This window comes from Urocampus carinirostris, chromosome 10 (genome assembly GCF_059441175.1).
Source record: "Urocampus carinirostris isolate Australia breed hairy pipefish chromosome 10, RoL_Ucar_1.0, whole genome shotgun sequence".
NCBI lineage: Eukaryota > Metazoa > Chordata > Actinopteri > Syngnathiformes > Syngnathidae > Urocampus > Urocampus carinirostris.
The window spans coordinates 25,822,762-25,835,289 of NC_142358.1; the positions used below are offsets into that span (position 1 = coordinate 25,822,762).

At 39.5% G+C, this 12,528-nt stretch overlaps 1 protein-coding gene across 2 annotated transcripts in view; it reads right to left on the reverse strand.

Moving 5' to 3' along the window:
• Positions 1-682: 682 nt before the first annotated feature.
• farsb (phenylalanyl-tRNA synthetase subunit beta) overlaps positions 683-12,528 on the reverse strand; it is a 32,169-nt gene continuing 20,323 nt past the window's right edge. The window contains exons 16-18 of one of the 2 annotated variants that reach the window (XM_088344945.1): positions 12,136-12,288; positions 6,342-6,489; positions 683-2,604 (exon numbers count right to left, since the gene is read on the reverse strand). In XM_088344945.1, coding sequence (XP_088201071.1) covers positions 2,055-2,604; positions 6,342-6,489; positions 12,136-12,288 — 851 coding nt within the window. In that variant the 3' untranslated portion in view covers positions 683-2,054. Of the gene's footprint in view, positions 2,605-6,027; positions 6,490-12,135; positions 12,289-12,528 lie in introns of those variants that run through there. The other variant, XM_088344946.1, reaches the window with a different exon arrangement.

Consider the following 12,528-nt stretch of genomic DNA (forward strand, 5'->3'; position numbering starts at 1 on the left):
TAAAAGTTTTTTTCTCAATTAACTAAATGTTTGGATTTTCTTTTTAAAAAGATGAAATTCTACATTATGTTACGAATATTATTGATGCAAAATTTAACATAATGTGCTGAACGTATGCAGAGGCTCGCAATTCTGATAAAAAGCTCAAGGGCAAAAACTACGGAAGCTCAAAGTGACAAAAATACACCATCTTACTTCTTATTCTTTTGCCCACCCTTTCTGAGGTTTTTAGGAACCCGTAGTACCAAGAAAGCGGACAATGATGCCAGCTCCCCTTATGTGAGGCTCCTTTTATTTAAAATACAAAATTCTCGACACACGAGTTAAAAAAAATGTGTTTAGATGATAGTTCATGTGTTTTTTTGAATTACAGTAATTAAATCAAATGTTTTTTTACAACTATGAGGCACATAATAGTACACACTGTCCCTTTACGCAACACTTCTCAACTGTATGATGCTCGTTTTTGTTGTTGCCTATGAGAATCAGACAAAAGATTGCGCAAAACAGAACTGGTTTTAAAGGAACATTGACTGAGAGTAACACTCAACATTAAAAACATGTACATTTAAACAAGTTGCGAGCTCTAACCACCAATATCCATGTAAAAGGAAAGCACCCTCGCCTGTTAGAAAGCTGCACAGCATGCTTCACTTTTTCCCATTAAAAAAATAAAATAAAATTCAAGTTATGAGGTCTTTATTGGTTGTTTTTTTTACCACTCCGCAATAAGATGTGTATTGGACAAAACAGAAAACCAGTTTGAGAAGTTAAAAAGCATATTTGGAGAAAAGGCAGGTATGGTTCACACATTGCTCACCAGAAGCACGGCCGTAAACCTCAGAGCTGCCAAACATAGAAAATCAGATTTCAGTAAGGATAAAGATTTTTCTTATGTTTTTTTTCAACCTAGCCTTTAAGAGCGCCATTTTTGAGATGAAAGTTGTTCTTGGACGAAGAGAAACCGCACATGAAACCTGCTGTCACTGCAAGTGTCCAGCAGATGGCAGTAATGCAAAAAAAAAGCACAAAACATTATCGTTGATGTGTTTATTCATAGTAGCATTTTGTGGTAGCATTTCAAAGCGCCATTTTTAAGTTTAAGTTGTTATTGGACAAAAAGAAACTGCACGTAAAACCTGCTGTCACTGCAAAAAGTCCAGCAGATGGCAGTTATACACCATAAATTAGAAAGAAATATTAATGAACATTAAGGAGTAGATGGGCAGCACGGTGGCTCAGTGGTTAGCGCGTGTGCGGCACAGTTCTGAGGTTGTGAGATCAAATCTTCCTGTGTGAAGTTTGCATGTTCTCCCCGTGCTAGCGTGGGTTTCCAGGAACTCCGGTTTCCTCCCACATTCCAGAAATATGCATGTCTGGTTAATTGGCCGGTCCAAATTGTCCCTAGGTGTGAATGAGCAAGAGAGTTGTTCGTCCCCTGCACACTGCCCGATAGCTGGGATGGGCTCCAGCACCCCCGCGACCCTTCAGAGGATTAGCGGTGCAGATAATGACTAAAGAGTAGATTGCATAAAATGCCACTTCGTTATTTTGACCATTACTGCACGTTCTCCGTTTTTTTTACTATTATGCACCGTTTACGTCGTTGTCATTATCTGCCAATCATGTTGCTGTAGTTTGAATTCCACACCCTTGAAGGGGCTTCTATAACAGGTTGGAATTCCTTATCTGAAGTTTGGGCACTCCTGCTTTCCTTGCAAGTTCAAAATCCATTAGATGTCTTCTCTTATTAGTTTGAGTGTCTACTAAACTTTAAACTCAACACGTCAGTACAAAATGAGGATTGCTTGATTTTTGTTTCCGAGTGGACTGAAAACCACAGTTGAATGTGGGCACACCATTTTGCCACGATCTCCTTTAATCATTCGGATTTTGGAAAAGGCAGCCACGTCCACAGACTGCACATGCTCCACAAAAAGTGATGGCTTCTTCTAGCTGATCCGTGCCCATCCTCTCATCCTATTTGAAGCTTCCTGATTTTGAAAGAGACCGGGAGCAGCTGGCCTATCCATGGTCACACCCCGCACACACTCCTACATCTTGCCCAGGTTTGTCTCCTCATCCAAAAGTTTGACGTCAAGCCGGCTGGAAGACTTGGCGACCACTGCCGGTTTCTTGCCCTTCCTGGCGGCGTACTCTGCCAGCTGTCCCTCTTTCATTTTTGTGGCCCCCACATCTTTACCTTTGTTGTCCAATCCAAAAAGGTCAACATCTTTGTCTCTGTTGTTCGACTGCTGAGGAGTATCCGGTAGTACAAACTGTTTGCTGCCGACAGGGAGGTCAGCTTTTTCTTTGTAGAAGGAATATACGTGCTTGTACCAGCGTAGGAGATGACACAACGTGCCTGGGGGGGCACAGGCCATGGCATCAAAGATGGCAATGTCAGCTTGCGTTGCTACGAATCCTTCAATGTAGCTTTTGTCCACCAGGAAATCGTTGAGTGTTTTGAGAGCCGCTGGGGTGCGCAGGTCTCCGAATACCGTTTTGGAGGAGGCAGTACTCTGTAGGGATGTGAGGAACTTGTTTCGGATTACTTCCTGCGGGGGAACTTCGTGCGTGAGGCACGTTTCAGCCGTGTGGCCGCTAAGAAAACGAAAAGCAACAGAAGATAAGCTTAAAAAGGAAGTGGACAAATAGATAATTTACATGCAGGGTGGGAATGCACATGAAGCGAATAGTCAGATCAGAATCTGAAAAAAGCGGTATGAAATACCTTCCATACAGATATGCCACTTATAAGCCAGAAATAAAGGTTTGTGTTTATCAATAGATTTCATTTAAACATCAATACAAACCAAAATTGATGATTAAATTAAAATGTTAAGAAAAATTTCAATTTTGGTGTAATAGGAGCATAGGTGAATGGAAATAATTAAATCCGACAGTCAACATGTAATATATAATGGTTTGAATAGGATTGTATGCAGTGACATGCAGTGAGGATCCTGTGTCGTGAGGCACAGTCAGATTTACATGAAGGTGAATCTACATCTTATTATTCGAATGGAAGAGCAATATGAAAACTGTCGCAAAACAAATTTTATTGACTTATAACTTATAAATGAAGTCTATGATATGATCCTTTAGGATAAAAGCACCAATAATAACCCCCCGTTATGAAAAAATTTCAAGCAATACAAAAAAAGTACCCGGATGGCTTGACTGGTTGTTAGTTTGCTAATACTACCTGTAATTCTATTTTGTACTTTGGTCTCATTGTCATTATCATTTATATCCACGCAATTTAGGGCACATCTGCGTTTGTAACCTAGGAAATTTAAAGAAAAGGGCAAAGGGAGGGCTTTCGAACAGGTTGGAATTTCTTATCTAAGGTTTGGCTGCCCTATTGTTCTCCTGGCTATTGTTTGTGCTTATGCACCAAACAGCAGTTCAGAGTACCCAAACTTCTTGAAGTCCTTGGGGACTCCCTCGTAGTGCTTGGGGACCTCAACGATCACATGGGCAACGACAGTGAGACCTGGGGGGGGGGTCGATCGAAGCCCGAGTGGTGTTTCGTGATTGGACTTCTGTGCCTTTCACAACTTGTCCATGACAAACACCATATTCAAACATATGGGTGCCCATATGTGCACCTGGCAACAGGACACCCTAGGCTGCAGTTTGATGATCAACTTTGTATTTGTTTCATCAGACCTGCTGCCATGTGTTTTGTTCAACACTCGGGCAAAGCTAAGGGCGGTGCTGTCAACTGATCAGCTGCTGGTGGTGGGTTAGCGCCGATGGTCGGGGAAGGTACCGGTCCAGCCAGGCAGACCCAAGCGTCCAGCCAGGCAGACCCTCAAGGTCATTGGCGGTCACCTGCATTAAGGAATGCCATCAAGCTGAAGGAGTGTTATCGGGCCCTTCTTGCCTGTGGGACTTTGGAAGCAGCTAGCAGGTATCGACTGGTCTAGCGGAATGCGGCTTTGGCAGTCGCCGAGGCATAAGAGTTTGGCTAGGCCATGGAAGGTAACTTCCGATCGGCTTCAAGAAAATTGTGGTTCACTATCTGTCACCTTAGGGGGAGAAGCGGTGTGTGCCATCAACACTGTGTATAGCGTAAATGGGGCGCTGATGACTTTGCCCCCGGACATTGTGAAGCAGTGGGCAGAATACTTTGAAGACCTTCTCAGTTCCACCAGTGCAACTTCCTTTGGGGAAGTTGAATCTGGGAAGTGAGGTGGTTAAAAAAGCTCCATGGTGGCAAGGCCACAGGGGTTAAATGAGATCCGCCCAGAGTTCATTAAGGCTCTAGATGCTGTGGGCGTGTCATTAATGACACGCCTCTGCAGCATTGGAAGGGGGATCTGCAGCATCGGGAACAGAACCCTTGGACTGGCAGACTGGGTGCGGACTAAGAGTGTGGTCCGACTACAGAGGAGTCACACTTCTCAGCCTCCCTGGTAAGATATATTCAGGGTTACTGGAGAGGAGGTTCCGTCAGGAAGTTGTATCTCAAATTTAAGAGCACCAGTGTGGTTTTTGTCAGGCTGTAGAACATACACTAAGCAGGATGCCTGGGCTCTCCCTTGGAGATAAGGTGAGAAGCTCTGTCATCCGGGAGGGACTCAGTGTTTAGCTGCTGCTCCTCTGCATTGAGAGGAGCCAGTGGATGTGACTTGGGCATTTGATAAGGATGTCTCCCTCAGGATATGTTCTGGGCATGTCTCACAGGCAGGAGGTGCGGCAGGAGGCCCGGAAGTCGACCGAGGACATGCTGGAAAGACTGTCTCTAGGCTTGCCTAGGAACGCCTCGGGATATCATCGGATTAACTGGATAAAATGGCTGGGTATAGTGAGTTTTGGGCTTCCCTGCTGAGGCTACTGCCTCCATGACTTGACTGCGGATAAGTGGATGTCAACGGATGGATGGCATGTGCAAGTAACTACAACTCTTGTAATTATGCCTAAATTTAGAAAAAAAAAAATATGTCATAGAAAACTCAACAATTTACATAAAGCTTGTAAGGCAAGTTATATTGTATAATCAGTTTCTGTCAGACAAGCCCAAAATTCTTCGCAGAACCAAAAAAAAACCCAAAATAAATGAATAATAGACAAAAAAGCAAGACACAGTCAGACTAGTAGAATGGATGTAAAAGAAGGAGGAATCTGAATATGCAAGTACTTATGCAATCCTTTTCATTGGATGAATCACAGTCTGAATAAAAGAATACAGTATGTGGATTTCTGTAAACCTTTATATTGGCTTATATATGCTAAATATTGGCAATATTTTCATTCTAATCAGACTATTCTCTAGATGTAAACTGGTTTACAATAGTATGGGAAATGAAAAGGCAAGTAAAAAGGAACAATTATATTATTAGAATACAGAACATATTGGGAAAAAAACACACTGCAACTGGATCTTTTATCATCCTCGTTTCATTGGCACACTTCCAAATGGACTTCAGCTCTTAGAAACAGCAGTGCCTTGCCACACCCAATAATGTAATTGGCTTAGAGTAAGAGTATAAATATATGCCTGAAAATGTCATGAAAGGCGCACTTACTTAAATTAAATGTAATACAATTAAATCATGTGATAAAAAAAGATTGTAAAATGGAAACTAAACCAAATAAGCAAAGTTTGCATTACATTCATTAAAACTGCTGAGCTGCAAAGACTTTTGTGATATTTAATAAGGGAGTCCTCTATTCACCAAATCAGTCTCTATGCTGATGTGATCTGAATCTCTACCTCAGTCGCATTTTTATTGTTCAAATCGAAATTTACCTAAAAAAAAAGGACATTAATCGATTTTTTTTAAAAATCCTTTTTAAAATGAACTACTGGCATGAATACATGTAGTTAAAATAATGTTCTAGGTCCGCTTTCAAGCACTGAATTTGATAACCTGCATTGGAAAACTCAAAATGATATGGGCCTAGAATTTATTTTCCTTGCATGGAATTTGATATATTTTGATAAAGAAATTACTTGATTTAAAAACAAACACAAAGAGACAGTGAGGACAACAGTGGCAATAAAAGAACAAAATGTTAATTGTAGTCTTTTACTTCCTGTAATATACAATATGTTTACAATTTCTGTTTGTCGGGCCGCATTGGGCAGCATGTGGCCAGTGGGCTTTAGTCCACCACCCCTGTATTAGAGTATTGGTAAAGAACGTATAACAGACGGTATTTGTAAATAACCTATCCCTATTAAGATTTATGACTGGAGGCAAGTGCACCTTGTTACTACATTTTCAGATTTTTAAACAGTTGAACAAAAATATTACACCACAAGGTGCTACAAGCCTTATGTCATTTTATTTTTTATGTTTTAAGTGCAGAGAAAAAGAGGAATTCACAGCAAAGGCTCGATATCCATCTCCAGGGCAGAGCAGGGCATCGTCAGCTCAAAGTTGGTAATGACTTGTGGGTGGAGAACACCGAGACGCCCAACACTTTTTCCATGGACAAAGATCTCTGCACAGCGCCCCGGGAAAAAAGTTGAATCTGAAACAAATCAGTAGGAGTGGAAATATTTGTTTAATTTTCCTCAATCAAAAATAACAGGAAGGAGGGTACTTTTTGGGCCCAGTGAAAATTTTAGTCAAATACATGGAAGAAAGCAGATTTCGCATTTATTTTCCCTGTAAACAATAAGACCTCATTAAGTTCTGTACTTTAAAAATAGTGTGATAATGAGATAAAATGGAATGTCTTTTTGTATGTCATCAATATCACTGGTGGTCCAGTGGTTAGGATTCAGCACACTTACCGACACGACCGAGCTAAGATTCCCATTGCATCCAATGTTGTGCGATTGTGGTTGGTGATATTTTTCAACTGTTCAATCATTGCACAAACACGGTAAAACCTGGTCTATAACACACATCCAAGCTTTGAGTTCTTTTTAGTTAAAAACAAAAAACATCGCAATTTGCAATACAGACGCTCCCCTACTTACGACCATTAGTTACGAAAAACGGTAGATACGAGAATTTTCTTAAGGAAATCGAAAAATACTTGGACATTGCTGTAAGTTTTGTATCTTGTATTGAGTGCTCTTTCTGAGTTACAGGACAGTACTGTAGTGCTTCTTTCCGCCGCTACCGGCGTGTGGCGCTGTGAGAGGTCACCCACAAAGGATTTTTCCGCTTCCTCTTCATTAGTTTGTGTGTAAACATTCTACAATGTATCTCCAGCACACTAAGAACATTTTTATTGTTTAAAATCTCGTGCATCCATTCAATATGGTTGGTGTGGAGTGTAAAGAAGAGGCGAGCCGTTTCTTTTGAATTGAAAGTGGAATAAGAAAGCTTGATACAGTTGATAAAATGGTCGGAACGCTTTTTTTCGACCACTTTTTACCACAGGAGGTCCTCTTGAAGCGCATCTTCCAAAATTAAGTTCAACTTAACTTTGTCTTTATAGAGCATATTATTTATGAAATGTTTATTTTTTAGTACAAAAGAATACAAGTTACTCATACAAGCCTTAAAGATACTTACATAAACCTTAAACATACATTCCATCCAAAATATTACTTAACAAATTTAACTTACCAACGATTGTTCGTAAGTAGGGCAGCGTCTATATTTTAAAACCAAATTCAACAACACCGCCAAACCCGCTCCCCAGGCAAAAGCTAATTATTCAGCACAATTTATGTCACTGCCCAGATTATTTGATAAAATCTATGAAATAACATTGCCAGTGCCTGTGTCCCATATGAATATAAATGTACCACTTAAAATTTGTCTCTCAGCCGCAGAGTGTTGAGGCTCATTTTGACTGTCAGTTTTGTCCACAATAATCGATTTTAAAACAAGGTGCGAGAAAAGTTCTTTTGAATAGATGTCACAAATACTGCAAATGAGGATACCTACATATTTTCTCTCAGTGCGGACGGCACTGGGCCATGAGAAGCAGTGCGCGCACCCTGTATATACAGTAGCTCTGCCCATTCCAACCGCTCATCCAATCGAATTGCTCCAGGTGCTTTGCTAAAGCTTTTGAGTATTTAAAGTTTCTAATTTGGCTTTTCATCACTAAGTGTCTCAACAATTAACACAGATTGTTTAATGAACTTCCGAGAATTGATTATTTAGCAATTTACAGTCAAAACGGGTTCTGTTGGTGTGACACATTGACTAAAACCATAGTGGACAGTGTGTATACTAGACCAAACAATACATTAAGTAAATCCGCAATTTTTTTTTTGTTTTACCTCCGAGCCATATGTACTTATAAAAAGAGCCATATATGGCTTGCGAGCCATAGTTTCCCAACCCCTGCTATAATGTATGATCTCAAATCAGATCAACCCTGCTATTGTAAATATACTTTTCTCTATTATTGCCTAAAAACAAATGTAAAAATATGCAAAAAATATATTTTTAAAAATGCCCATAAAAGTGAAAATGAGCTCTTTTTCCTCTTACTTTGGCAGGTTATCAGTTCGAACTGTATACATGTAAAAAAATTCAAAGGGTTCTCCCACACCTCTGCAAAGCTGTTTTAGTTAGACTCTAAACCTCAGTTCTTGAGAGATTAGATTGTTTGCAAAGCTACAGTATGTCAGTAGATGTCCTCAACATTACTGAACATAAAGCTACCAAACAACGTCTCGGATTCAGATGCCCTAGCAAGTACCTCAGAGGCAATGAAAACATAATTGGATTTCATATCTTGTCACTTTTGCAAAGATTGCATCTTGTGAAGGTGCCAAGTCTGCCTGCAACAATTTCCTTGTTTATGAACCAGCAAATCGACAGCTTAGGAACGATTTCACAGGATGCGGGAGTTGCTATGACAACATGCCCAAATGCCACAGATATGGCACACAACCAAAGTACACACATGGACTTCCGGAGCTCGCTGCTAACACTGTGTACTCAAAAATGCTCACATGTGTTATCTGCTCTTGTCCCTTCATCAGAAAATAAAGGTTCAACAAAAAATACGAACGGACTTCAACAGTGGGCCCGTATTTAAAAATTAAACTGGCATTTTTTGACAAAGCACATTACTAACTTTAGGAAACGAGCCAAACAAAGAAAAAACACATTCAATACATTTCACAAAATTCAAAATCTATACCAAAAAAAAAAAACCCCAACCAAAAATTAAAAAAAAAAAATGTAGGCAACTGTTGCTATGCTTAAAGAGACAGTGTGTATTATTTGACCGATAGATATCGCTGTATTGTGTCGTGCAAACGAAAGCATGTGCTAAAAGGCACAAAGAAGAATACAAACCAAGGACACTCAAAGTGACCACACTTCACTATTTTTATTATTATTTTTGGGCCAGCCTTCTGCGAGGTTTTTTGTGGGGGGTACCTAATGCAGCAAGATGGTTTTTAGCTGCCTCTGAGTGAGGCTTATTTTTGGTAAAATAAATGCAAATTTCCCGATGCAAAAGTATTTTTACCCAAAAAAGATGGCGGACCACTACTCTCAATTCATAAATACTAAGCTGCAAGTTACACACTATATGGTGGTGTCCCATGGGAGTTAACGAATGTAATGCAAAATAAAAAAAACTAGAGCACTGCGGTCAACTGCGAGCATCAGTGAGTGGTTCGTGACCTTGCTGTCATCTGCTACTGCAGGAGGGGAAGTGATTTTCCTCTTTTCCCCACCTTGCAATAAACTCTTGCTTGACCATATTGATAGCAACTTCCTCTGCACTGACAGCACACCTTTTATTTGATTCGTTCTTCTTCTCTGCGATACCTGAACCCAATTGATTTGCTGTGCGGATATTGTACAGCATGCCCTTGGAGCATGCTTGTCAAGGTGAGGAGAGATAAAAATAAATGGAGAGGATATAGGACAGGGTTGCCCATTGCAGATGTTTGGACCTTTACAAACCAACAAAAATTTAGTCAATTAGGCTATGTTTCAGACTTGAAAGGATGAATGAATGAAACCCAATTACAGACTTAAAACAAAACTTTCAAGGCCTGTTATATACTGCATCTAGAAGACCTTTTTTCTAGAAATGCAATAGGTTTATCTAGAGGCAATCCATCCCTTTTATATTTTAAAGGGACGGTGTGTATTATTTAGCACCTCCAGGTGAGAAGAAAATGTCATTAATTAAAAAAGGGTCTCCATGTTTTGTATTCTTCCTTGTGCTATGTAGCACCCATTCTCAGTTGTACTACACAATAGAGTGGGTAATAGGCACTGTAAACCCCACACTGGTCAACAGCCAATACTAAAGCCTGTAACCCAGGGGTCGGGAACCTATGGCTCGCGAGCCATATATGGCTCTTTCTATGAGTATTTGATTGCATGCAAAATTTCTCCATCCTGTTCAAAACCGGGATCATCTATCCTATTCGGGGTTTTTAAGGGTTATTGTTCTATCTTCGTTATTCATTATCCATTATCCGTTATTGGTCAGTTCAGGTACACGTAAAGCCTAACCAAAGCTAAATGCGAAAGAAACACTTCGCAGTATATATATAGGGCATGTTTTTCACTACAATTTACAGTCAAGGTGTCACACAAAAAAAGGGGGAAAAAAACTCGTTTTGGCTGTACAACGCTTAAGAATCCTTTATTTAAAAGTTCACTATATAATCTGTGTTCAGTGTTCAGATACTTTATGATGAATCCACAGAACTGTAAATACGCCAAAACACCGGAAGAGAACTTAGTCATTTGATTGGGTGAGTGGGAGGGATGGGTGGAGCTATGCAAAAAGTACAAGCACTCCTTCCCATCTCTCGCCAAAGGTAAGCACATAAGGCTCCCTATTCTCAGAATGTTGTGACGTTTTTACAAAATAAATGCTTGCATCTGGTTTTGAAACCAATATGTATGTAAAAAAGGGTCAAAAGGAGTTTAACCGATCTTGAGTAATTGCAAGAAAGAGACAAGTTTAAAGCGGTCTGTTTGTTGAATTTGGGACAGGGGCTCTGGCATTATTCTCTTTTCATAATTTTTATCAAATCATCAAAAATAAATGTGCTGAAGACTAAGCTTTTGTCTGGGGCGCGGGTTTAGCAATTTAGTAAATTTGTCTCATAATATATGGTGTGGCTCTTTCCCAAAATAAAATTAATAGTCAAAAAGGTTCCCGACCCCTGCTGTAACCCCTTACTGTTCCTATGCAGTTTGCCTGAATTCCCAATCCAAGACATACCTAAAGTAAATTGAATGCTGTTCTTGAACGATTTGGAGAATATGGACAGTTATGGTCTCTTTTGAAAGTAAACACTCTGAAGTTATGTCACAAATTAAGATCATCACAGCAACTGCTAATAACATTGAGGATTTTGAGTTGGAACATACAGAAAAAGAAGATTTTTATTCTCGCCTGAATTTTTTTTTTTCAATCAAATGCCTGCAAAAGAGTGCAGCATGGGCATCTAAGCTGGAAGATAGGTGAGACAATAGCTTGAACCCTTACCTGGTACCTTGTTAAATTTGAAAAATTAAACATTGTATTTTACACATTTTTCTAACAGTAGATGTAGGCATTTCCAAAAGTGGCCATTTGGAGATGATCAGTACACAACCCTTAAAACTTAGCATTTGTGTATTTTACTTTGTCCATTTTTTTTAGACATTCTGAAAGAGTTGTAAATGTTTTATTTATCTTACCAAAAGTCAATCAATGATTGTGCATACTTGCACGTAATCAAGATTTGCTTTGCGCACGTTGAGTTTTTGCTCTGATTTGAATACACACCGTTAATGTGTCTATTAGTAGACCATGTCATCAAATTTATTTTGAAACACTGAGAAATAATGCAAAGTAATATAAGACGTCCCCCTTTAAGCACTAATTTTGATAAGAAGCATTAAAGAGCTCATAATGCTACACGGCTAGTTCAAAAGTGTTTTATTTTTTCATTAAATACCTTGATAAATAAAATGAATACCTAATAAAAAAGAAAAGTCAAGAAAAAGTTGGGCAGCTATTGAATGTGGGGACAATGTGGGACAAGACTGACACCAAATAAACCCGGTTTTATTTCAAAGTACTTTTTGGATTTTACCGTTTTTTAAATATTTTAAATACATTTTAATAATTGGCAGGCCGGATTAAAAAGCCAGGCGAGGCCCATGTAGTTTGCCCACATCTGATCTACCCTGATTATTTCACTCAACATACATGTTTAAATAATGTGGCCCTTACCGTCTGCAGCCTGGATGTGGTAGCCATCTCCCCTTCCTGGTTTCACCGCAAGCAATTGCATGGTACGGTCCAAAAGGCCATGGATCACTTCGAAGCCAGGACTTTTGTTGTAATACACCGCACAAATATGTCGGCTGTTCCTTGCTCCAACATCTGGTAATTACATTCAAATTTATTAACATCTTTCTTGTCTGCGTATATTTTTCAAATAATTTCACTGGAACAAACAAATTTTGTACCTTCATGTGGTATGTACGGTATGTTGCCTACTTGCTAGGTTTAATAAGCTACACTAGCCTACGAGACCAGGCGGAGAGTGTGTTGCCCATAAGGCAATTGGTGTTATTCAATGAAAGATTTACCTGTTTAAAATATTGTACAGAGCTAAATGCT